Consider the following 23,339-nt stretch of genomic DNA (forward strand, 5'->3'; position numbering starts at 1 on the left):
AGGACAGAGAGAAATGGAGAGAGGAGGGGAAGACAGAGAGGGGGAGAGAAAGACAGACACCTGCAGACCTGCTTCACCACCTGTGAAGTGACTCCTCTGCAGGTGGGGAGCCGGGGGCTCAAACAGGGATCCTTACACCAGTCCTTGCACTTCGCACCATGTGCACCATGTGCGCTTAACCCGCTGCCAGGCCCCTCCATTGTTCAGCTTTCTTGGGTCCTTGGAGATTTATATTCAGGTGGGGTTAGTTAATGGTTATGCAAATCATGCCTGAGGCTCCAAAGTCCCAGGTTCAGTCTCCACCACCACCACACCACCATAAAACAGAGCTGAGCAGTGCTCTGGTAAAAAAAAAAAAAAAAAAAAAGGAGAAGAAGAAGAAAGAAAGATTGATTTATGTTGTTTGTTTGTTTGTTTGTTTGTTTGTTATGCTTTTAGGTGCAAAAGAGACCAAAACATGTTCATGTGCATTGCTGGGAATCATACACACATCTACCACTGAGCCATCTACCCATCTGCACAATGTTAATTTTTTTTATCTTATTTTTCCCCTTTTTTGTTGCCCTTGTTTTATTGTTGTTATTACTATTGTTGTTGTTTTTGGATAGGACAGAGAGAAATGGAAGAGAGGAGGGGAAGACAGAGAGGGGGAGAGAAAGATAGACACCTGCAGACCTGCTTTGCCATTTGTGAAGCGACTCCCCTGCAAGTGGGGAGCTGGGGCTCAAACTGGGATCCTTATGCCTGTCCTTGCACTTGGCGCCATGTGCGCTTAACCCGCTGTACTACCGCCCAACCCCCATGTCAATATTTTTTTAAAACATTTTTTTAAATATTTTTTTGTAATTTTATCTTCCCTTTTGTTGCCCTTGTTGTCTTTTTATTGTTGTTGTAGTTATTGTTGTTGTAGTTGATGTCATCGTTGTTGGATAGGACAGAGAGAACTGGAGAGAGGAGGGGAAGACAGAGAGGAGGAGAGAAAGACAGACACCTGCAGATCTGCTTCACCGCCTGTGAAGCGACTCCCCTGCAGGTGGGGAGCCGGGGGCTCCAACCGGGATCCTCATGCCGGTCCTTGCGCTTAACCCGCTGCGCTACAGCCCGGCTCCCCCATGTCAATATTTTTAAAACAACCTTTTCACCTTCACTTTAACTTTTTCCATTTTATTGGGGAATTAATGGCTTACAGTACAGTGTTGGCACATGGGTACAGTTTCCCATCTCCCCATGTTTGGCATCTTGCAAAACACATTCTCATCCCCAGCTCCCAGCATAGGATCCCAACTCCCTCAACACCCACACCACCACCACCAAGCCCTGCTCTCCTCCTCTCTTCCCAGAGTCCTTTGCTTTGGTGCAGTACCCTTTTCAATATCTCTAGTTCCACATAAGCCCAAAGCATTCTGAGAGACCTGTTCTAAAATAAAACCATATTCATTTTAGAAATGTGCCTTTAACTTTACACAAATCATGAAAAACAGAAAAGTAGACATCCCAAAGAGCTTCATCATGTAAAAATCACATATAAAGAAAATATTTGAAGGAGCTAGGTGGCGGTGTACCTGGTTAAGCACACACATTACAGTTTGCAAGGACCCAGGTTCAAGCCCCTAGTCCCCACCTGCAGGGGGAAAGCTCTGCGAGTGGTGAAGCAGGGCTGCAGGGGTCTCTCTCCCTCTCTGTCTCCCCCTCCCCTGTCACTTTCTGTCTAATAAATACATAAAATATTTTTTAAAAAGAAAATATTTTTAAATTACAGATCAGGGAAGGGAGATTGGAAGCGTGTGTATCAATGGTGGTGCAGAGGGGCTATGGGTCTTTTTTTTTTTTTCCATCTTCCCTTGGATAACTTTCAGGAAGGCAGAAAAATACAGGGTGAACTGTAACAGGGTCAGATTCCATGAAGTTACTGCTGCCATCCATCAGCTTTTGCCACGTCTAGCTCAGAGAGGAAAGCTTTTTGTTGTTGTTTTTGTAATGGCATTTTTTTTAAGTTTTTATTTATTCATTTACTTTACCTTTCTTTTTTTTTTTTGTTTAATCTTTATTTATTGGATAGAGACAGTCAGAAATCAGGAGGGAAGGGGGTGATAGAGAAGGAGAGAGACAGACACCTGCAGCCCTGTTTCACCACTCATGAGCCTTTCCCCCTGCGGGTGGGGGCTGGGGGCTCGAACCTGGGTCCTTGTGCATTGTAACATGTATGCTCAACCAGGTGTGCCACCACCTGGGCCCTTTATTTAATTATTTTTACTAAAGTAGGATAAGTCTTTTTTCCCCCTGTTTTATTTGGCAGGACAAAGAGAAATCGAGAGGGAGAAGGAGGTAAAGAGGCCGAGAGAGAGACCTGCAGTGTCTGAGGTGTCCTTGCTGCAGGTGACAAGCAGGGGGCTTGAACCTGGGCCCTTGCACATGGTAGTATGTATACTTAACCGGGGCGTCACCACCTGGCCCCCTATTTTTAAGTGTTTATTGATTAATGAGGTAGAAAAGGAAAGAAAGAGGTGGGAGGCAGGCAGTGGTGCACCCATAGTATTAAGTGCAAGGACCTGTGTAATACTTCATACTAGGATCTGGGTTCAAGTCCCCAGCTCCCCACCTGTAGGGGGGTAGCTTCACAAGCAGCAAAGTAGGTCCGCAGGTGCCTGTCTCTCTCTCTCTCTATCTATCTATCTCTCTCTATATATATATATATCTATAACTCTATCTCCCCCTCCTCTCTCAATTTCTCTCTGTCTTATACAAGAAAATGGAAAAAAAAATTGCTGTAAGAGCAGTGAATTGATAGTACGGGTACCGAGCCCCAGCAGTAACCCTGGTGGAAAAAGAAGAAGGGAGAGAAGAAGAAGAAAAACAAAAAGAAAGAAAGATAAAAAAAAAAGAGAAGAAGAAGAAAGAAAGAGAACCAGAGATCAGAGTGATGCCAGATAGCCAAGTCATGAGAAGTTGTGTCAAACAGGAGATACAGCCCTGATCCAAAGCTATCCACTTTGGATTTTGAGAAAGGGTGGATATATATATATATATATATATATATATATATCTGTTGACTTTGGAATGCTCTCTTGATATGCCTCGAATAAACATTTTAACAAAGCAGTACTGTATTGTAAAATGCATGGTCTCCATTTCACACGGAGCATTAATGCTGCTGCTGCTTTATTTACAGGAACAGATGTGGCACCAAGAACCGTCGAGATCATCAGGGTAAGTCAGTTACTTCGCTTTTTTTTTTTTTTCCTGGTTTGCCTTGGATTCGCTTAAAATGTATATTTTTCCCCATTAAATCAATTTTTTAGAATGTTAGTATGCTCTTTCAGGTTACTGACTGACTTAGAAAAAAGATAGTAAAATGGGCTGGGGAAACAGCATAATGCTTCAGCAAAAGACTTTGATGCTTGGGGCACCAAAGGTCCCAGGTTCAATCCCCAGTACCACCATGAGCCAGAGCTGAACAGTGGTCTGGTTTATCCGTCTTTCTCTCTGTATTTCTTTCAAAAATAAAGTAAATAAAATGTTTTTTAAAAATCCTTTATTTAAAAAAAGAAGAAGAAAGAAAGAAAGAGTAGAGAGGGCTGGACTGCAGCACATATGGCAGAGCACACACATCACAGTGCTCAGTGACACAGGTTCAAGTCCTCAGTCTGTCTGTATCCAATAATAAATAAATATATATATTTTAAAAAGAGAAAATATGCTTCTATTTTTATTACATTAGCCATTAAATCTGAGAGTCAAGAGTAACATGCAGCAAGGTAAGTGCACGTGGCACAAAGCACAAAGACCGGCATAAGGATCCCAGTTCGAGCCCCCGGCTCCCCACCTGCAGGGGAGTCACTTCACAGGCGGTGAAGCACATCTGCAGGTGTCTTTCTCTCCCCCTCTCTGTCTTCCCCTCCTCTCTCCATTTCTCTCTGTCCTCTCCAACACTGACAACATCAATAACAACAACAATAAAAACTACAACAGTAAAACAACAAGGGCAACAAAAAGGAATAAATAAATAAATTTTTTAAAAATTTTGGGGCCAGGTGGTGGTGCACCTGGTTGAGCACATGTATTACAATGCTCAAGGAACCAGGTTTGAGCCCTCGGTCCCCACCTGCAGGGGGAAAGCTTTACAAGTGGTGAAGCAGGGCTGCAGGTGTCTCTCTGTCACCCCCCGTCCCTCTTGATTTCTGTCTGTCTCTATCCAATAAATAAAGATAATAATAATTTTTTTTAATTTAAAAAAAGAGTAAGATTATCCGTATTGTAATCATAGTCCATCTGCACTCAATAATATCCAGCCCGACTTGATTCTCTAGAACAATGCAGTGAAGCACACTGCCCAGGCGAGCTGTGTTGCTAGCCCGCACTGCTTTTAAATGACTGCAAACACATGATTTCCCATTACCACACCTACCCATCTAGCACTTCCGCTGTAAGATGCCCTGTTTGTGTCTACAGGAACAGAGCACTCACAAGCTGCACTCCTGGTCCAGCTCCCAACTGCCTTACATATCTCACACAACTTAAAATTAGTTACATTCTTTGGTTAATATTATATATGTGTACTTTATTGTCTAGAGACAGACAAATCGAGAGGGGAAAGGGCATACAGAGAGGAGGGAGCGAGAAAGAGAGATCCACAGAACTGCTTCACTGCTCTTAATGATTTCTTCCTATAGGTGGGGGCGGGGGCTTGAACCTGGGTCCTTGTGCAGTATAACATGTGTCCTCTGATGGGTGTACCACCAGTTGGCCCCAGTTAGTCACATTCTTCTGGTTGTTTGAATTTTATCCTCAGGTGGAGGTAGATAGCATAATGGTTATGCAAACAGACTCTCAAATCGGTGGCTTCCAGGTCCCAGGTTCAATCCCCCAGCACCACCGTAAACCAGAGCTGAATTAGTGCTCTGGTAAAAAAAAGAAAGAAAGAAAGAAAGAAAGAAAGAAAGAAAGAAAGAAAGAAAGAAAGAAAGAAAGAAAGAAAGAAAGAAATTATCCTCACCCCTTGAATTTCAAGTTCTGTCAAGGACTCCAAGGACTATTGCTATTTATGTTTTAGCAGACAGTCAGCCCCTGTAGGTTCACAGTGCAAGTTTTATCTTGCTTTTTGTGACTAGTAGTTCATTCTGAGTTCACTGCTCTACTTTGAATCTATCTTGAACATATATGTACCTTAGAAATAAGCCTGAGGTGGTCCGGGAAGTGGCGCAGTGATTGATAAGGCTTTGGACTCTTCAAGCATGAGGTCCCGAGTTTTTCCCGGCAGCACATGTGCCAGAGTGATGTCTGGTTCTTTCTCTCTCTCCTCCTATCTTTCTCATGAATAAAAATTAAAAAGAAAGAAAGGATCCTGAGAACTCAGTGAGTTTACTTTGACTTAGAGGACTGGACTTGTCCTACTTTCTATTCTCATTTCTTTATTACTGGTTTATCTGGCTAGAAAGATAGCTGTTTCTTTTGTTGCCCTTGCTTTGTTGTTGTTGTTCTTGTTATTGATGTCGTTGTTATTGGATAGAGAGAAATGGAGAGAGGAGGGGAAGACAGAGAGGGGGAGAGAAAGATAGACACCTGCAGACCTGCTTCACCACCTGTGAAGCGACTCCCCTGCAGGTGGGGAGCCGGGGGCTCAAACCGGGATCCTTACTCCGGTCCTTGGTCCTCACGCTTTGCGCCACATGTGCTTAACCTGGTGCGCTACCGCCCAACTCCCAAGATAGCTGTTTCTAATGAAGGGTTTTTTGTTTGTTTATTTGTTTTTACTACCAGGGTTGGTGAAGCAGGTCTGCAGGTGTCTATATTTCTCTCCCCCTCTGTCTTCCCCTCCTCTCTCCATTTCTCTCTGTCCTAACAATGACGACATCAGTAACAACAACAACTACAACAACAGTTTAAAAAAAAAAAAAAGGAAGGGCAACAAAAGGGAAAATAAATAAATATTTTTTTAAAGATTTAAAAAAAAAAGGTTAAAAGGTCTTTGGCTGGAGAGGAAGCTCAATGGGTAGAGCATAGGGCTTTCATGTGTGAGGCCCTGGTTTGTTCCTGGTGACTGAAAATGCCCAGTGATCATTATCTCCCTCTCATAAAATTAATATAAATATATGTGTGTGTTTTTCCACCCTTACTGTCATTTCTCCAAGTGCTGGTTCTCCCTCACCATCTGGGTCTCTCCTGTTCAGAGTCCTCTTATAATTATTTTTAGTGTGCTCGCAAGAATCTTCCTTTGCAGCAGGAGAGATGGGCTACCTCAGTATGGTGCGCGTCGTCACCATACTGAAACTTGGACTGGCTGCCCGTTCCTCTAGTGATTTCTTACGTCTTAGCCCTCTAATATCAATGAGGGGAGGAATCTCAAGCAGAACCAGACTCTCACCAGGGCTTCTTCTGTCAACCATATCTCCCCACCTACTTCTTCTTCTAGCGTTTGCCCTTCTTCCATAGCCAGTCAACAGCGTCAGGTTGAAAGCTGTCAGGAGCTGCTTGTTGCTGGCTTTGAAAGTGACTGGGATCCATGTAGATTCAGTCGGCTAGGAAGGATCGTCAGTTTCCCCAATGAATGGGTACTCACGGGATGCACCACGAGAAGGTCGATCCAATGCATCGCACCTACTAATCTTAGACAACCTTTTCAATCACATTTGACGTATCCAAACTCTGTTGCCATCATGGTGGCCGTCTTCTGAGACCCTCTGTGCTGATGGAGTTGTGCAGCTACTTGAGTGCCAAGTGTGTTTGTTCGCACCCAGAAGAGCCTGAACGCGTGTGGCAGCTTAATCATAAACACCAGATGAGAACAAGCTTGCCAAGTTTGCATTAAAATTGACCACTAAGCTGAGCAGTAGCATGGGATTGGGTCATTTCTCTGTTTGTTCATGTGCTTGTTGGTGATACTGCTACTTATTATTGCCTTTTATTGGGACTTTTTTTGCAAGCTGGGATTCTCAAACCAATACTGAGGAGTAGATGGCATTCCTCCCATTTTATGCAAAGTTGGAGGTTATCATGCATGTGGTGGTGAAGGAACTTCTTCAAGAGCCCTCAGTTGATCAAGTGCTGGAACTGAAACACGGGTCTTTTTTTTTTTTTAATTATTATTTTCTTTATTTATTGCAAAGAGACAGCCAGAAGTTGAGAGGAAGGGGGAGACAGAGAGAGAGAGGAAAGGAGGAAGGGGAGGGAGAGAGAGAGAGAGAGAGAGAGAGAGAGACACCTGCAGCACTGCTTTACCACTTGTGAAGCTTTCCCCCTACAGGTGGGGCTGGGGACTTGAACCCTCATCCTTGCACATTGTAACATGTGCACTCAACCAGGTGCACCACCACCCGGCCCCAAAATGTGACACCTGCCTCCTCTGTCTCTCTGACTGCCTGCATCAGGGAGGGATTTTATGCACAGCGTGGGGACATGCAGGGCGTGGCTAATTCCTTAAATATCTAAGCTTATGTTTTGGGGCCAGCTGGTGGCACACCAGGTTAAGCACTCACATTACAATGTGCAAGGGCTTAGGTTCAAGGCCCTCGTCCCCCCCTGCAGGGGAAGAAAGCTTCACAAGTGGTGAAGCAGGGCTGCAAGTGTCTCTTTTCCACCCTCTCTCTCTCTCCTCTCAATTTCTCTCTGACTATCCAATAATATCTATGTAATAGATCATTATGTTTTTCTTTTATTTTTAGGAACTCAGTGATGCCCTTGGGATCAGTATTGCTGGAGGAAAAGGGAGTCCTTTAGGAGATATCCCAATATTTATTGCCATGATTCAGGCCAGTGGTGTGGCTGCCCGAACGCAGAAGCTGAAAGTAAGTGAGAAGGGGAGGGAGGGCGGACTGCTAACAGCACCTGTGAGTGGGAGACGAAGCCGTCACAATGGGCACCTTACTGAACGCAGGAATTCCAGCATCCATCAGAGACCCACACTGGGAGTGAAATGCACTTTTCCCAGTGCATTCTACCTGGAATTCATTCGGTCCCTGGGCGTATGAAAATATTATTGTTGGCATCAAGGCTCTGCTGCCTGAAAGAAGAAATCGCAACTTACTGGCAAAGCCTGCCAGACTTTTTCAGCACCTTGTTCCCACAATCGAGCCTCACCTGAAGGAGACTTGACCTAATAATCTTGCTTCAACCAAAAGACTCAACACTGTTAGGATTTGATTCCCATACCCCCCCACCCCCGCCCTTTAATCTTAACCTGGGTAGAAAACTACAGCAGAGACTAGGCGGCTCCCTTGTCAGAGCCTCACGGAACAGTTCATTTGTACTCCCCGCCATTAACTGGAGAATGGATGTAGGAAACACCGTCATTACCAAAATACAAGAGTGGTCTGCCGTGCCTTTTAATAACCCAATCTGGCCCCCTTCCTGTTCACCCTGACTGCTCTGTATCTGAGAGGAAAGCCATAAGAATTCCTTAAGCTGGGGTCCGGCTGTAGGACAGCAGGTTAAGCGCCCGTGGCGCAAAGCGCAAGGACCGGCGTAAGGACCCCGGTTCGAGTCCCAGGCTCCCCACCTGCAGGGGAGTCGCTTCACAGGCGGTGAAGCAGGTCTGCAGGTGTCTGTCTTTCTCTCCCCCTCTCTGTCTTCCCCTCCTCTCTCCATTTCTCTCTGTCCTATCCAACAATAACGACATCAATAGCAACGATAATAATAACCACAACAACGATAAAAACAACCAGGGTAACAAAATAGGGGGTTGGGGAAGAATGGCCTCCAGGAGCAGTGGATTCGTGGAGCCCCAGCAATAACCCTGGAAGCAAAAAAAAAAAAAATTTCTCAAGCACAAACACACAGGCGGAACACGAGAATCTTCACAATAGCCACAGACGGGAACAATGACGCACACAGAATTCTGAGCATTCTCCTCAAATTTAATTTTTTTCTTAATGATAGTGATTTTCGGCCACTTTTGTGTTTCCAGGTTGGAGATCGGATTGTCAGCATCAATGGGCAAGCCTTGGATGGGTTGTCTCACGCAGATGTGGTTAATCTGCTGAAGAACGCCTACGGGCGCATTATTCTGCAGGTACTGTGATCAGTGCAACACGCAGCTGCGCCCCGCAGATAAGTGGCTGCAAAAAAAAAAAAAAAAAGATTGCACGGCACTGGTGGGAGATATCACCACCTGGCAGGCTGCTAACGGATGTGAATTATGAAGGTTGAAAGCAAGAAATTATTATTTTTATTCAGAAATTCTTTAATGCCACCCAGACAGGCAGTGAGCAGGATTCTATGAAAGCATAACAAGGGGAGAAAAATTACTCTTTGCTTTCCATGATAAATCAACACGGCTTTTAGCTTCCAGCGTTCTTTTGTAAATCCAGGTTTGCAAGGAATAGGAAATGATTTCTTTTCTTGTACCTCACTACCACCACCACCAAAAAAAAAAAAATTAAAAAAAAAGGTTACTGAACTTCCTGAGTGCTGTGATTCTCCCTCTCCCTTTAAAGGATAAAAGACAATAGTCTTTTTTTTCCCCCCCTGTAGCGTAAGTGGTTGCCAACACCGTTAAACCTGAGCTGCACAGTAGTAGCCGTGGTGAGGGAGGTGGTGAGGGAGACAATTAATTATTTATCAGCCGTGGTCTCAAGAGTATTGTCTAAAGACACAGGGAGATAGATAACAGGAAGTAAGAGCAATGCTGTGAATTACCTCTCCTTATATTGGGTTACTAGAAGTCATGAATTATTTTTGCTTTGAAAAATGTAGAAAAATGCATCGTGACTTTTTGACAGTCCAGTATTTCAGCACTTCAGATGTCTCTGAGATTAATATCCTGCAGTGAGTGAGGGACAGCTTAGTGGCAGAGAGTTTTGCTAATGACTCCCTTCCTCCCCTCCCCCCAAAAAATGTATGCTTAGCATCACCATGCTTCTGTAGGGGTTGAAGTGATTGATAGGCTCACGTGTTATAATGTGCAAGGACCCGGGTTCAAGCCCCCAGTTTCAGGGGTGAAGTAGGTCCGCAGGTGTCTCTCTGTCAATCTCCTTTCTCTATCACCCGCTTCTTCTTAGTTTCTGGATGTCTGTCTAATAAATTAATAAAGATAACACACACAAAAATGTTTCTTAATAAAAATAAAAAAGAAGTTAAAAGAAGTGGAAGGATTTCAACAATTGATTTTTTATTTTTACCTCCAGGGTTATTGCTGGGGCTCGGTGCCTGCACTACCAATAATCCACTGCTCCTGGAGGCTATTTTTTTCCCCCTTTTGTTGCCCTTGTTATTATTGCTGTCATTGTTGTTGGATAGGACAGAGAGAAATCAAGAGAAGAGGGGAAGACAGAGAGGGGGAGAGGACCTGCTTCACCGCCTGTGAAGCAAACCCCCTGCAGGTGGAAAGCCGGGGCTCGAACCGGGATCCTTACACTGCCGGTCCTTGCACTTTGCACTTAATCCACTGCGCTACCGCCTGGTCCCCTCAACAACTGAATTCTATACACAATTATTGATGTGGAGCACATGTGCTGCAAAGGCTTTAGATACAGAAACCCAGGAAACATAGACAGCTTTCAACTGCATGGTATATTTGCTTTAATTAAAACAACGTGTACGGAGTAGGACTAGCAGTACAATTACCACAGCTGACTTGTCACTAGGTAACTATTTTTATTATCAGGTGAGCCAGCACACTGACTGAATAGCAGAGGTGGTCAGAACTGTGTCTGGTGATGTGGGAAAGACTTATTGTTGATGAATCAAGCCAAGCACTCAGCAACCGCTGATTGCACAGGGAAGACTAAAGTCTAGGTCAGGAGACTGCGGGATGAGGGGAAGTGAGGGGGAAGAAGAGAAGGGAGAAAAGAAGCCAATACTTCTGCAAGCATCTCTCCCTTTCTAAACTGCTTTTTCTAGGTATTATGAGGAAAATGTTTCTGCTCTTAAAATCTGATTACTTCTTTTTTCAAAAGTGCATTTATGGAGGTTGGGTGGTAGCGCAGCGGGTTAGGCGCACGTCGCGCAAAGCGCAGGGACCGGCGTAAGGATCCCGGTTTGAGCCCCCGGCTCCCCACCTGCAGGGGAGTCGCTTTACAGGCGGTGAAGCAGGTCTGCAGCTGTCTGTCTGTCTCTCCCCGTCTCTGTCTGTCTCTCCCCGTCTCTGTCTTCCCCTCCTCTCTCCATTTCTCTCTGTCCTATCCAACAACAACATCAATAACAACGATAATAAAATCCACAACAGTGGTAAAACAACCAGGGTAACAAAAGGGAAAAAATGGCCTCCAGGAGCAGTGGATTCGTGGTGCAGGCACCAAGCCCGGGAAAAAGACTTGAGAGTACTAGCACTAAAGGAAACTGTGCTCTGGGGTCTCTGCTTCTCTCTCTCTCTCGCTCTCTCTAGCCCTCCTCCACCACTCATGAAGCTTTCCTTCTGCAGGTAGGGACCAGGGTCTTGAACCCAGGTCCTTGCGTACTGTAATGTGTGCAGTTAACCAGGTGCGCTACTACTTGGCCTTTTTCTGTTTTTCCAGAGCACTACTCAGCTCTGGTTTATGGTGGTGCAGGGGACTGAACCTGGGACTGCGAAGCCTCGGGCATAGCCATTATGCTATCTCCCCCTCCCTATTACACTCATTAATAATATAGTGTTAAAGTGAGGGGTTGCTGAAATTCCTTGTAAAGTCCTCAGATTGTAATACTTTTCCAGGTGACACTTCAGGTGTGTACCACTAGATGGCAGTGTTGCTAGTGGTCACTTTACCCCTTCTTTACTCCAGACATTTTGACATTCCAAGTCCATATATATATTTTTTAAGCAAACACATTAAAATCAGTACATTCTGATTTCACTAGAATCAGTGTCAGTAGTTCTAAATAGAAACCTTAAGTAGATGTACTTTATTTGTCATTAATTTGCATCAGGCCAGGCCTGGGAAAAACATAAGCTTTTCTTTCTTTTTTTTTTTTTAATATACTAATTATTTTTGTTTTTTAAAAGAATTTATTTATTTATTTATTCATGAGAAAGATAGAAGGAGAGAAAGAACCAGCCATCACTCTGCCAGGGATCGAACTCAAGACCTCATGCTTGAGAGTCTAGTGCCTTAGCCACTAAGCCACCTCCCAGACCACATTTTTTTTTATTTTTATTTTTTTACCAGAGCACTGATCAGCTCTGGTTTATGGTAGTGTGGGGGATTAAACCTAGGACTTTGGAGCCTCAGGCCTGAGAGTCTCTTTGCATAACCATATGCTATCTCCATATCCCCACCCTAGATAAGCTCTTCTTGACTATTCTGCAGTGTGGTTAGGAGTCCCCTACACTGGACAGCCTTCCTGTGTCTTCACCATGCCCACACCTGTGCCCTCATACCAGGCAATTTGCCTCATGCTACATATAGCCAAGAGCACAAGATTCAGGAGTCAGGAGGTAGGTAGCACAGCGGGTTAAGTGTAGGTAGCGCAAAGCACAAGGACCGGCATAAGGATACCAGTTCGAGCCCCCCCCACCCCACCCCCGGCTCCCCACCTGCAGGGGAGTCGCTTCACAGATGGTGAAGTAGGTCTGCAGGTGTCTTTCTCTCCCCTGTCTGTCTTCCCTCCTCTCTCCATTTCTCTCTGTCCTACCCACAACGACATCAGTAAGAACAATAATAACTACAACAACAATTAAAAAAAAGAAACAAGGGTGACAAAAGGGGGAAAAAATCTTAAAATAAATAAAGGAATCTGGGCTGAGTGGTGGACACCAGGTAGAGTGCACATGTCGCTGTGCACAAGGACTTGGGTTGAGACGGACAGTCCCCACCTGCAGGGGAGAAGCTTCATAGCTTTATACCAGTGCTTAGGGGTCTCTCAGGCACTCCCCTTTCTGTCTCCCCTTTCCTCTCTACTTATCTTTGTCTCTATCCAAAATAGTACATACACAATAAGAGAAAAATGCCAAAAAAAGTTCATTTTATTTTATGTTTTTGTTATTTATTTTTTAACAGAACACTGCTCAGTTCTGGCTTATGATAATGCAAGGCTTGAACCTGGGACTTTGGAGCTTCAGGCATGAGAGTCTGTTTGCGTAACTATTATGCTATCTAGCCTCTGCCTATTTTATTTTATTTATTGGATAGAGACAGAGAGAAACTGAGAGGGGAAGGAGAGATAGAGAGGGAAAGAGGCAGAGAGACACCTGCAGCCCTGCTTCACCATTTGTGAAGCTTTCCCCCTGCAGGTGGGAACCAGGGGCTTGAACCCAGGTCCTTGTGCACTGTAGTGTGTATGTGCTTAACCAGGTGCGCCACCACCTGGCTCCTACAGAAATTAAAAAAAAAAAAATGTGTGAGGCCGGGTGGTGACACACCTGGTTGAGCGCACATGTTACAGTGCACAAGGACCCAGGTTTGAGCCCCCAGTCCTCACCTACAGGGGGAATGCTTTGCAAATGGTGAAGCAGTGTTACAGGTGTCTCTCTGTCTCTCCCTATCACCCCTTTTCCTATTTCTGGCTGTCTCTATCCATTAAATAAAAATAAAGATAATAAGAAAAAAATTTTAAGCGGCAAGGGAAATAATATTGTTGTGGGGTAAATGTCAGAGACCACCCAAGATGGGTTCAGCCCAATTTAAGAGTCTTTATTGGGCAGGGGAGACAGCATAATGGTTATGCAAACAGACTCTCATGCCTGAGGCTCCAAAGTCCTAGGTTCAATCCCCCACACCACCATAAGCCAGAGTTGAGCACTGCTCTGGTGTTCTCTCTGTCTCTCTCTCTCTCTCTCTCTCTCTCTCCCTCTGCATCTCTCTCAAAAAAGAAAAAAAAGTCTTTAGCCTACTGGCGACTACTCTCACAACTAAAGTAGTGCTTAGAGCGCAGTTCGGAGCTCAGTGTAGCAGTCATTTATAGGGGTAGGAAACAAGCGAGGTTACAGAAGCCAAACATGGCTGTGGTTAGGGCAGTCTTTTACTGCGGTCAGGACAGCCCATTAGGGAAAGAATCAACAGTCAGCAATTAACCAATAATTCCCCAACACTAAGATCTACTTCTTGTTAGCAGGCAGGTAAAGCAATTGCACAGGTTCAGGTTTAGGTCAAGATGGAGTCGGTTATGCTAAGGAAGAGGGGACCCTGTCACAATATAATGGTGATGCAAACAGACTCCTATGCCTGAGGCTCCCAGGTCCCAGGTTCAATCCCCCACACCACCATAAGCCAGAGATTAGTGCTCTGGCAAAAATAAGTAAATAATATTTTACATAAAACCACCAGTGAAAGCAGTCTTGAGAACAAAGAAACTAAAGATACCATTCTCCCGGATTCCTAACTATATTATGAAGTCAAAGTAAACAAAGTAGTATCATGCTAGTCTAAAGACAACACAGGTCAGGGGGCCGGGCGGTAGCACAGTGGGTTAAGCGCATATAATGCGAAGCACAAGGACCGGCTTAAGGATTCGGGTTCGAGCCCCCGGGTCCCCACCTGCAGGGGAGTCACTTCACAGGCGGTGAAGCAGGTCTGCAGGTGTCTGTCTTTCTCTCCATCTTTCTTCCCCTCCTCTCTCCATTTCTTTCTGTCCTATCCAACAACAATGGGGGGAAGAATGGCCGTCGGGTGCAGTGGCTTCGCACTGAGCCCCAACGATAACCCTGAAGGAAAAAAAAAACAAAAACACAGGTCAGTGAAGCAGAACTAAAGGTCCAGAAATAATCCCATACACATCTTGTGAATTAATTCACAACAAAGGAGCTAAGGATATATAATGGAGAAAGTACAGACTGACCTAGCAAAGCGTCACATCCCGCACAAGCTGGATTAAATGCCTGACTGTACTACTTGAGATCATACAGTGACTAGAAGGAACACATCATATATAAAATCATGAAATTTAAGGTGATCCTATCTTTTTTTATTTATTCCCTTTTGTTTTCCTTCTTATTTTTTATTGTTGTAGGTATTGTTATCGATGTCATTGTTGTTGGACAGAACAGAGAAATGGAGAGAGGAGGGGAAGACAGAGAGGGAGAGAGAAAGATAGACACCTGCAGACCTGCTTCACCGCCTGTGAAGCGACTCCCCTGCAGGTGGGGAGCCGGGGGCTCGAACCGGGATCCTTACGCTGGTCCCTGCGCTTAACCCTCTGCACTACCGCCCGACTCCTCTGATACTTTTTTTTTTTTTCAGTATTTTATTTCCTTGTTAATGAGCGGGTTAGGAAGAGAAAGAACCAGGCATCATACCAGCACATATGCTGCCAGGGAATGAACTCAGGAACATATGCTTGAGAGTCCAACACTTTATCCATTGAGCCACCTCCTGGACCACTGATAGAATACCTTTATTAGTATTTTTTTATTTATAAAAAGGAAACATTGACAAAACCATAGGATAAGAGGGGTACAACTCCACACAATTCCCACCTCCAGATCTCCGTATCCCATCCCCTCCCCCGATAGCTTTCCTATTCTTTATCCCTCTGGGAGCATGGACCCAGGGTCATTGTGGGATGCAGAAGGTGGAAGGTCTGGCTTCTGTAATTGCTTCCCAACAGGATACCTTTATGTGTGCAGTATGGCTGCCATTTTAGTCATGGTTAGCACCTCTAACTTGCTACATAATTATCTGCCACTTAGAAGTTCAAATGACTAATAACTAGTCTCTCGGCAAGTTGGATGGGAAAAAAAATTTTTTTTTCAATTAATTAAAGAGATAAGGAGTGAGCACTGACCGAGGATGTCATATGATCTCTCTAACTCTTCCTTGACTTAACAGTGGATTGTCCTGTTCTGACTTCTCCCCTAGGTTGTAGCAGATACCAATATAAGTGCCATAGCCACTCAGCTTGAAAGCTTGTCTCCAGGATACCACCTTGGTTCACCCACTGCCGAGCACCAGCCAGACGAGGCAGAGTGAGTATTCTAGACAGTTCCTTACTTCTTGCCAGATTGTTGCCCCATCATATGAGTCCTTGAAAGGATCTGGACACATTGTATCTGGTCACTCTGACATAGTGCGTATGCCTTCTCCCTTAAGGAGAAAAAAATAATAATAATTTTACAGCCCAGGTGCAACCAGCTCTTCTTAGACAAAGAATGTGTTTCGTTAGGTTTTCTAAGCTAAAATCTTATCGGAGGATTGAATCTTGTGTTATACTGACTGTTATTCTTGATTAAAACCAATCATGCTAGTTCAGGTTGCTTGTTAAATGCGTGTTCCTCAAATCCAAATGTGCATAAGAATAAGGAGGGGATTGGAGAATGATCTAAGGACAGCCTTGAAATATCCGCATCCTCCCGGCCTCCTTCCCGGAGATATGCCCCAGGATGATTCTGCAGGGATAGATACAAAAAAATCAGTCATTCACGAAGTGCTGGCAGAAGTTCGTCCTCGGTACCATCCATCTCTGATCACTAGAAGGTGCTCAGTAAATGTCTGTTGACTAGTCAGATGTGCTGCTGGAAGGGCCCAAGGGATGACGTTTTCGAGCTTCCTCCTGGTAGTTCATCCACTTAAACATCTGTGAGGTTTTTGATTTTTTGGTGGTTTTTTTTTTTTTTCCACACAAAATTAAAATATGACAAACACATGGAAATACAATATCTTCAAATTACAACGACCCTTTTCTATTAAGAAAACACTTGGGATCCTTCAAAAGAAGAGAATCCTTTTAGGTTCCTTTGATATTAGATATCGAACTGCCCTTGTAATCTTGCTTCCTTTGCAATAATTCTGGAAGACTTTACAGATGCTAGCGTGAAAGAAATTTACGAATCACTTGCTATACAATCGCTGGTCGCATATGGGAGGTATTTATTTTTTTTATAACTAGCCTTACACGTGGAAGTACATTAAAATGAATTAAATCTGTGAAGTCAGTGGAAACAAGCTCCAGCTGATGTTACCAATTAAGGAATGGGGCTGAATTCCTTACACAGGCCTCTTCATTAGGATCAGACACAGTTACGAGTATCTGGCACGATGCCTTGGTCCCCAGTGGCTCGCTCTAAGGCAGCGGCTTCGGACAGCTCAAGTAGGGGGGGGGGGTCTAAGTTTGAAAAAAAAAAAAACATGACTTAACTTCATGTCTAGTCAATGAGCCACTAATGAGAGTGCTGTAAAGCCACAAAATGGTAAAAGGCCGAGCCTTGCTAATCACATCATTATCAATCGGCTGTAGAGAATGACTCACCATTGTTTCAGCAGATACTTACTGAGCCACCTTCCTAACGCCAGACATGGAGAATACTGGGCCCTACGGATTCACATTGATAAGCTTAAGTGAAGGCAGGGGCTCACTCCTCAAGGATCTCCCAGAAAGTTGGGAAAGCAGTCCATAAGTTCATGGCTATGAAAAAGTTGCTAAGTATAGAAGACCTAAGTTCTGGGAGAGAGAGGGAGAGAGAGAGAGAGAGAGAGACAGAGAGAAAGAACTAGAGTCCTAGAAGACTATGAAAAAGGGTTGTGACTCAACCTGAGAGACTGTTCAGAGACATTAGTGCTTATACTTACCTGGAAAAAAATCCAGACAAGCAGGAGAGACATCTAAAGCAGTGAGCAACGGATGAGGCATAGACACTGAGCCGTTTACCACATATCCTTGTTGTAAATAGCCCACAAGCATATCAGGAAGCAAGCGGTGTGAAATCACCAAGGGAAATCATTCCGAAACTAACTAAGGCAGAACTTAAGAGAGGGAGGAAAACCTCACCTCGTCAGACAGAAGAGCATATCCAGTGGTGGCTTAGAGACAGAACAGCACATTCAAAGGCTGCACATCTCCGAAGTATGCTGATTTCTCTCAATTTGTGCATGAGTTTGTTAGCTAGGGTCTGCCTCTCAGGCGTGCATGTTGCCACAAAACAAGTGATGTCGCCTGGGTGCTAAAGTGAACTTCCTCCTATAGACAAGACAAGGGGGTCTGGGGCTCAGAGTTCCTTAGGTGTTTACCCTTGGGGTAAAGGTATTTTGGAATCAGACATTGCAATTTGCTAAATTTAAACCACTTGATCCACAGAAATAATATGATGTTAGCCATGTGTTTCTGAGAGAAGACTTCCACACTGGATGAAACTGTGAAACTCTCAATTGGACATTTAAAAAATCTGGTTTGCCCATCTGGCTTCACCTGGATTGCTCTCCTGGGTCTCAGGTCACATGTACATGGTCATGATCCTGGCTTTGCCACAAGCACGATGCATAGGTGCTGGGGACACTGAGGTGGCTGAGACTTGGCCTCAGAGTTTGGTTGAGGAGAAAGAATGGCCAAGCAACCGCAATACCGTATCCCAGTGGGAATATTGGCTACGTGCTAAGAGAGCACAGAGGATATCCAAGAGAGTCAGGAAAATGTCACTCTGGAGATGGGTTTAGAAAAAAAAAAGTGCGGGTGAAGCGCAAAGACCAGCATAAGGATCCCGGTTCGAGCCCCCGGCTCCCCACCTGCAGGGGTGTCACAGGTTTGCAGGTGTCTGTCTTTCTCTCCCCCTCTCTGTCTTCCTCTTCTCTCTCAAGTTCTCTCTGTCCTATCCGGCAACAGCAACAGCAATAACAGCAATAATAATTTAAAAAAAAAAAAGACTACAACAAGGGCAACAAAATGGAAAAATGGCCTCCAGGAGCAGTGGATTCGTAGTGCAGGCACCAAGACCCAGCAATAACCCTGGAGGCAAAAAAAAAAAAAAAAAAAAAAAAGTCCTCACCCCAAGCAGAAGTGAAGCTATTCAGACAGAAGAGGGCAGTTTACCCAGCTGTGGGGCTGTCATGACCTGTTCTGAGCAGAAGGCCACCTGCAGATTGGTCTGTCGTCTGCCACTTAGCTAAGGCAATTCCTCGCCTCTCTATCTCCATACACATCCCTCAAAGATGTAAAAAATAGTTTTGTGCTTTCCCCAGATTTGAAATATGCAATAAATGAGCATATATATTTTTGAAGATACATACACAGAGAGAGAAGAGCCAGAGTGGCCAGGCGGTGGCACACCTGGTTAAGCACACACATTCCAATCTGCAAGGACCTGGGTTCCAGCCCCTTGGTCCCCAGCTGCAGGGGAAAAGCTTCACCAGTGATGCAGAAGGGCTGCAGGTATCTTTCTGTCTCTTTCTCTCTTTCTCCCCCCTTTCCCTCTCAATTTCTCTGGCACATGAGATCGTGAGATGCTGGGGATCAAACATAGGACCTCCCACCTTTATGTTCAAAGCTCTAGTCACTGTACCACCTCCCAGATTGCAATTTTTTTTTTTTTTTTTTTGCCCCTCGGGATCTCTCTGGGGCTCAGTGCCTGCACTATGAATCCACTGCTCCTGGAGGTCATTTTTCCCCCATTTTTGTTGCCCTTGTTGTTGTTGTTGTTATTATTGTTGTTATTGCTGTTGCTGGATAGCACAGAGAAATGGAGAGAGGAGGGGAAGACAGAGAGGGGGAGAGAAAAACAAACACCTGCAGACCTGCTTCACTTGTGAAGCGACTCCCACCTGCGATGGTGGGGAACCGAGAGCTCAAACTGGGATCCTTCCGCGAGTCCTTGCTCTTTGTACCAACAGCACTTAACACCCGGAGGGCTACCGCCCGGCCCCCTTTATTCCGTTTTTTTTTTTTTTTAAGGAATATTTCACTTATTTACTAACATGTGAGAGAGAAGGGAAAGAACCATAGCACTAGTCATGCACATGTGAAGCCAGGGATCAAACTCAGGACCTCATGCTCTCAAGTTCAATACTTAAGCCATTGTGTACCCTCCCAGGTCATGTTTTATTCAGCTTTAAACACTGAATTTTGGGGTAGGAGAGATAGCATGATGACTATGAAAAAAAAAAAATTCTTATACTTGAGAATCCCCTGGATCATTATAAGCCAGAGCTAATTAATTAATTTTTTTTTTGTTATCTTTATCTACTTATTGAATAGAAACAGCCAGAAATACAGAGGGAAGGGCATCATGGAGAGGGAGAAAGACAGAGACACCTGCAACACTGTCTCACCACTTGCAAAGCTTTCCCCTTGCAGGTGGGGAGCAGGGGCTCAAACTCAGGTCTTTGTGCCCTGTGACATGTGTGCTCAATGAGGTGTGTCACCACTCGGCCCCAAGCTAATTAATTTTTGTTTTCAAGTTGAAACTAAGCATATAAAAGTGCGTCTTGACAATTTCTGCATCGTGACTTTGTTTGCTAGAAAGCAGTAGGTTTCGTGAGAGAGAACAACCTCTAACACATCAAATACATTGGTCATCAGCCAACATTGTATTCCTTTTAAAGTCAGTTCCTAGGTAGCCGAGAGTTTGATGTGACTGGCTACCTTTGACAAATTTCAGAGTTTCTCAGTATGAAAGTCTCTCTCAAATGTGTGTTCTTCCATTGAAATGACATTCCCTCTCAATATTTACCCTGGAATTAAACAGCATGCATTGTGCTTTCAGAACACCTCCACCTAAGATTATTACTTTGGAGAAAGGCTCCGAAGGATTGGGGTTCAGTATTGTAGGGGGTTATGGAAGTCCCCATGGAGACCTGCCAATTTATGTCAAGACTATATTTGCAAAGGTATTTTTTTCCTTTTTTTTTTTTTAACTTTACTCTTTTTTTTTTTTTTTAATGAAACCTAGGTGAGGTTTCTTTGTTTTTTGGGTTTTTTTTTTTTAAGTGTTTTGCTTTATTTGGGGTTTACTTGGTTGTATGCATACATGCTTATCATATTGGACTCTTACAGGACATTTTCATGCCAAAATAATGAAAGCGTTCTTGGGCAGGGGAGATAGCATAATGATTATGCAAAGAGACTCATGCCTGAGGCTCCAAAGTCCCAGGTTCAATCCCTAGTACTATTATAATGATTATAAACCAGTGCTCTAGAAGAAAGAAAGAAAGAAAGAAAGAAAGAAAGAAAGAAAGAAAGAAAGAAAGGAAGAAAGAGGCTTTTTATAATTCCAGAATCACATGAATATAATTTTCTTTAAACCCTGCTACAAAAATGGAGGCTGAGCTCCCATGGCCTCGAAGGAAATGTTGGTGTTTGGTGTTGTGATGTCTGTCTGTGTGTGTGTGTGTGTGTGTGTGTGTGTGTGTGTGTGTGTGTGTCTATGTACACACACACATGAAAAAGTCTGCCTGGGGGGGCTGGTGAAACAGCATAATTGTTATGCAAAAAACTTCTCCTGCCTGAGGCTCTGAGGTCCCAGGCTCAGTCCCCAGCATCACTATAAGCCAGAGCTGAATAGTGTTCTGGTCTCTCTGCATCTCTTTTTCTCTCATTCAAATAAAATATATATTTTTAACCAGAGCTTTTAGTTCTCTTGCTCTTATCACCTACTAAAGATTGTCACATTTTTACAGAGAAAAAAAAAAAAAAGGCATGGCTTTCCCAACAACCCAATAATTAGGCCTAAGACCTGAAATAATCCTTAAATCATGACATTTGCTTTTGAAACATGCTAAGACAACTGCAGATTTACCCCAAAGTGTCTGCCTTGCCTGTGTGCCTGGTATGAAATCATGTTATTCTCATATTCGAATTTGTTGACCTCGTGAGAGGCAGTAGGAGAGCATGAAGGCAGATCAGAAAGATTCTGGGTAAAGGGTGGGGGAGATAGCACAATGGTTATGCAAAGGAAATCTCACACCTGAGGTTCAGTCCCAGGTTCAGTCCTCCACACCACCGTGAATCAGAGCTGAGCAGTGCACTGGTTAAATATATATATATATAGTAACAGATCTGCCTGGTTTGTAAGTAGATAAACTGCTTTAAAAAAAACATCCATTTTTCTAAGACAGCAGCTTAAGTAGTTGTAATAATTATTCTTGGGTGCTGGGATAGCCTGAGGGTGCTTCTTCCCGAGCAAGTGCTCTCTGGGTTGGAGAGAACTCAACTGGAGCCAAGCTGCATGGGAGAGGAATCGATAGCATCGCAGGAGACAGACTCTGGGACTCCTGGAGCCGGAAGGCAATCCCAAGTGTGTTCAAACAGAAGAGCAGCTGTATATATACTCGCCAAGTAGGGTGAAAACAGGATGTGACGTAGAGAGGGTAGAGCGAAAAGAGACTGGTGGAAATCAGGGTGACTACGAGAGGGGGCGGAGCAAAAAGACATCATGAACCAGTGGGGGTTAAACCAATGCCCTGCAGGCAGGGCGGTTCCTAGGTAACTGGTTATGTAAATAGACCACAGGGATAAGCAGGGGGAAGCTGGCGTACTGCCCAACATTTGGGTGGAGGTGAATTCCTGTGCTGGAAGAAGTATCTGACTGGGCAGTAGGGCACCTCATGGAGTGCCCATAGTACAGTGTGCAAGGGCTTGAGTTCAAGCCCCAGTCCACTGTTCACAGTCAACAAAGTGCTGCAGGTGTGTGTCTCTCTCCCTCTCTCCCTCTCTGTCTGCCCCTCTCCCCTCCCAATTTCTCTCTGAATTAAAAAAAAAAAAAAAAAAAATATATATATATATATATATATATATATATATATATATATATATGTATTTCACGATTGATTTATTTCACGAGAGATAGACCAAAGAACCACTCTGCCATTTCCATTGCTGGGGATTGATCTTTGAGCTTCATACATTCAAGTCTACATTCTACCACTGAGCTACCTCCACAAACATTAGAAAACTTTTTTAGGTGGTCCAGGAGGTGGCGCCGTGGATAAAGCATTGTATTCTCAAGCATGAGGTCCTGAGTTGAATCCCCGGCAGCACATGTGCCAGAGTGATGTCTGGTTCTTTCTCTCTCTCCTCCTATCTTTCTCATGAATAAATAAATAAAATATTTTTTAAAAAACTTTTTTTTTTTTTTTAGGGCCGGGAAGATAGTGGTTATGTAAGAGACTTTCAAACCTAGGATTCTAAGGTCCTAAGTCCAATTACCACCATCCCCAGTAGCAATATCTGACCAGTGCTCTGGTAAAACAAACATTTTTTAAAAAGATTTTTATTTATTTTAATTAATTATTTTGACCAGAACACTGCTCAGCTCTGGTTTATGGCAGTGTGGGGGAGTGAACCTGGGACTTGGGAGCCTCAGGCATGAGAGTCTCTTTGTATAACCATTATGCTATATCCCCACCCTTTATTTATTTATTTATTTATTAATGAGAAAGATAGGCGAGAGAGAGAGAGAGAGAGAGAGAGAGAGAAGGAACCAGACCATCACTCTGGTACATGTGCTGTGGGGGGGTTGAACTCAGGACCTCATGCTTGAGAATCTAATGCTTTATCCATGCACTACCTCCTGGACCACACAAATACATATATTAATTCTAAATCCCCAACATTTGCTTTTTGAAACAGATGTTAATATAATGATCTACTTAGTCTAGTCAATGTCTAGAAAGCAATCAGTGCATAATAATCATGATAGTTTAGCTAGGTCCACAAAGTTTATTGTATAAGACTTAATTTGATGACTTTTCCCTCTTGTTTTGTTAAAGTAAGCCAGTAATCCAAAGTTA

General features: G+C 44.0%; 1 protein-coding gene across 4 annotated transcripts in view; it reads left to right on the plus strand.

The window, feature by feature from the left end:
- Window positions 1-23,339, plus strand: part of LOC132542943 (inaD-like protein) — a 234,205-nt gene that overhangs the window by 205,910 nt on the left and 4,956 nt on the right. For all 4 annotated transcript variants that reach the window (XM_060206318.1, XM_060206319.1, XM_060206321.1 and 1 more), the window contains 5 exons: window positions 3,170-3,207; window positions 7,659-7,781; window positions 8,900-9,004; window positions 15,705-15,811; window positions 20,315-20,438. In XM_060206318.1, coding sequence (XP_060062301.1) covers window positions 3,170-3,207; window positions 7,659-7,781; window positions 8,900-9,004; window positions 15,705-15,811; window positions 20,315-20,438 — 497 coding nt within the window. The remainder of the gene's footprint in view (window positions 1-3,169; window positions 3,208-7,658; window positions 7,782-8,899; window positions 9,005-15,704; window positions 15,812-20,314; window positions 20,439-23,339) is intronic.

Source organism: Erinaceus europaeus, chromosome 13 (genome assembly GCF_950295315.1).
Source record: "Erinaceus europaeus chromosome 13, mEriEur2.1, whole genome shotgun sequence".
NCBI lineage: Eukaryota > Metazoa > Chordata > Mammalia > Eulipotyphla > Erinaceidae > Erinaceus > Erinaceus europaeus.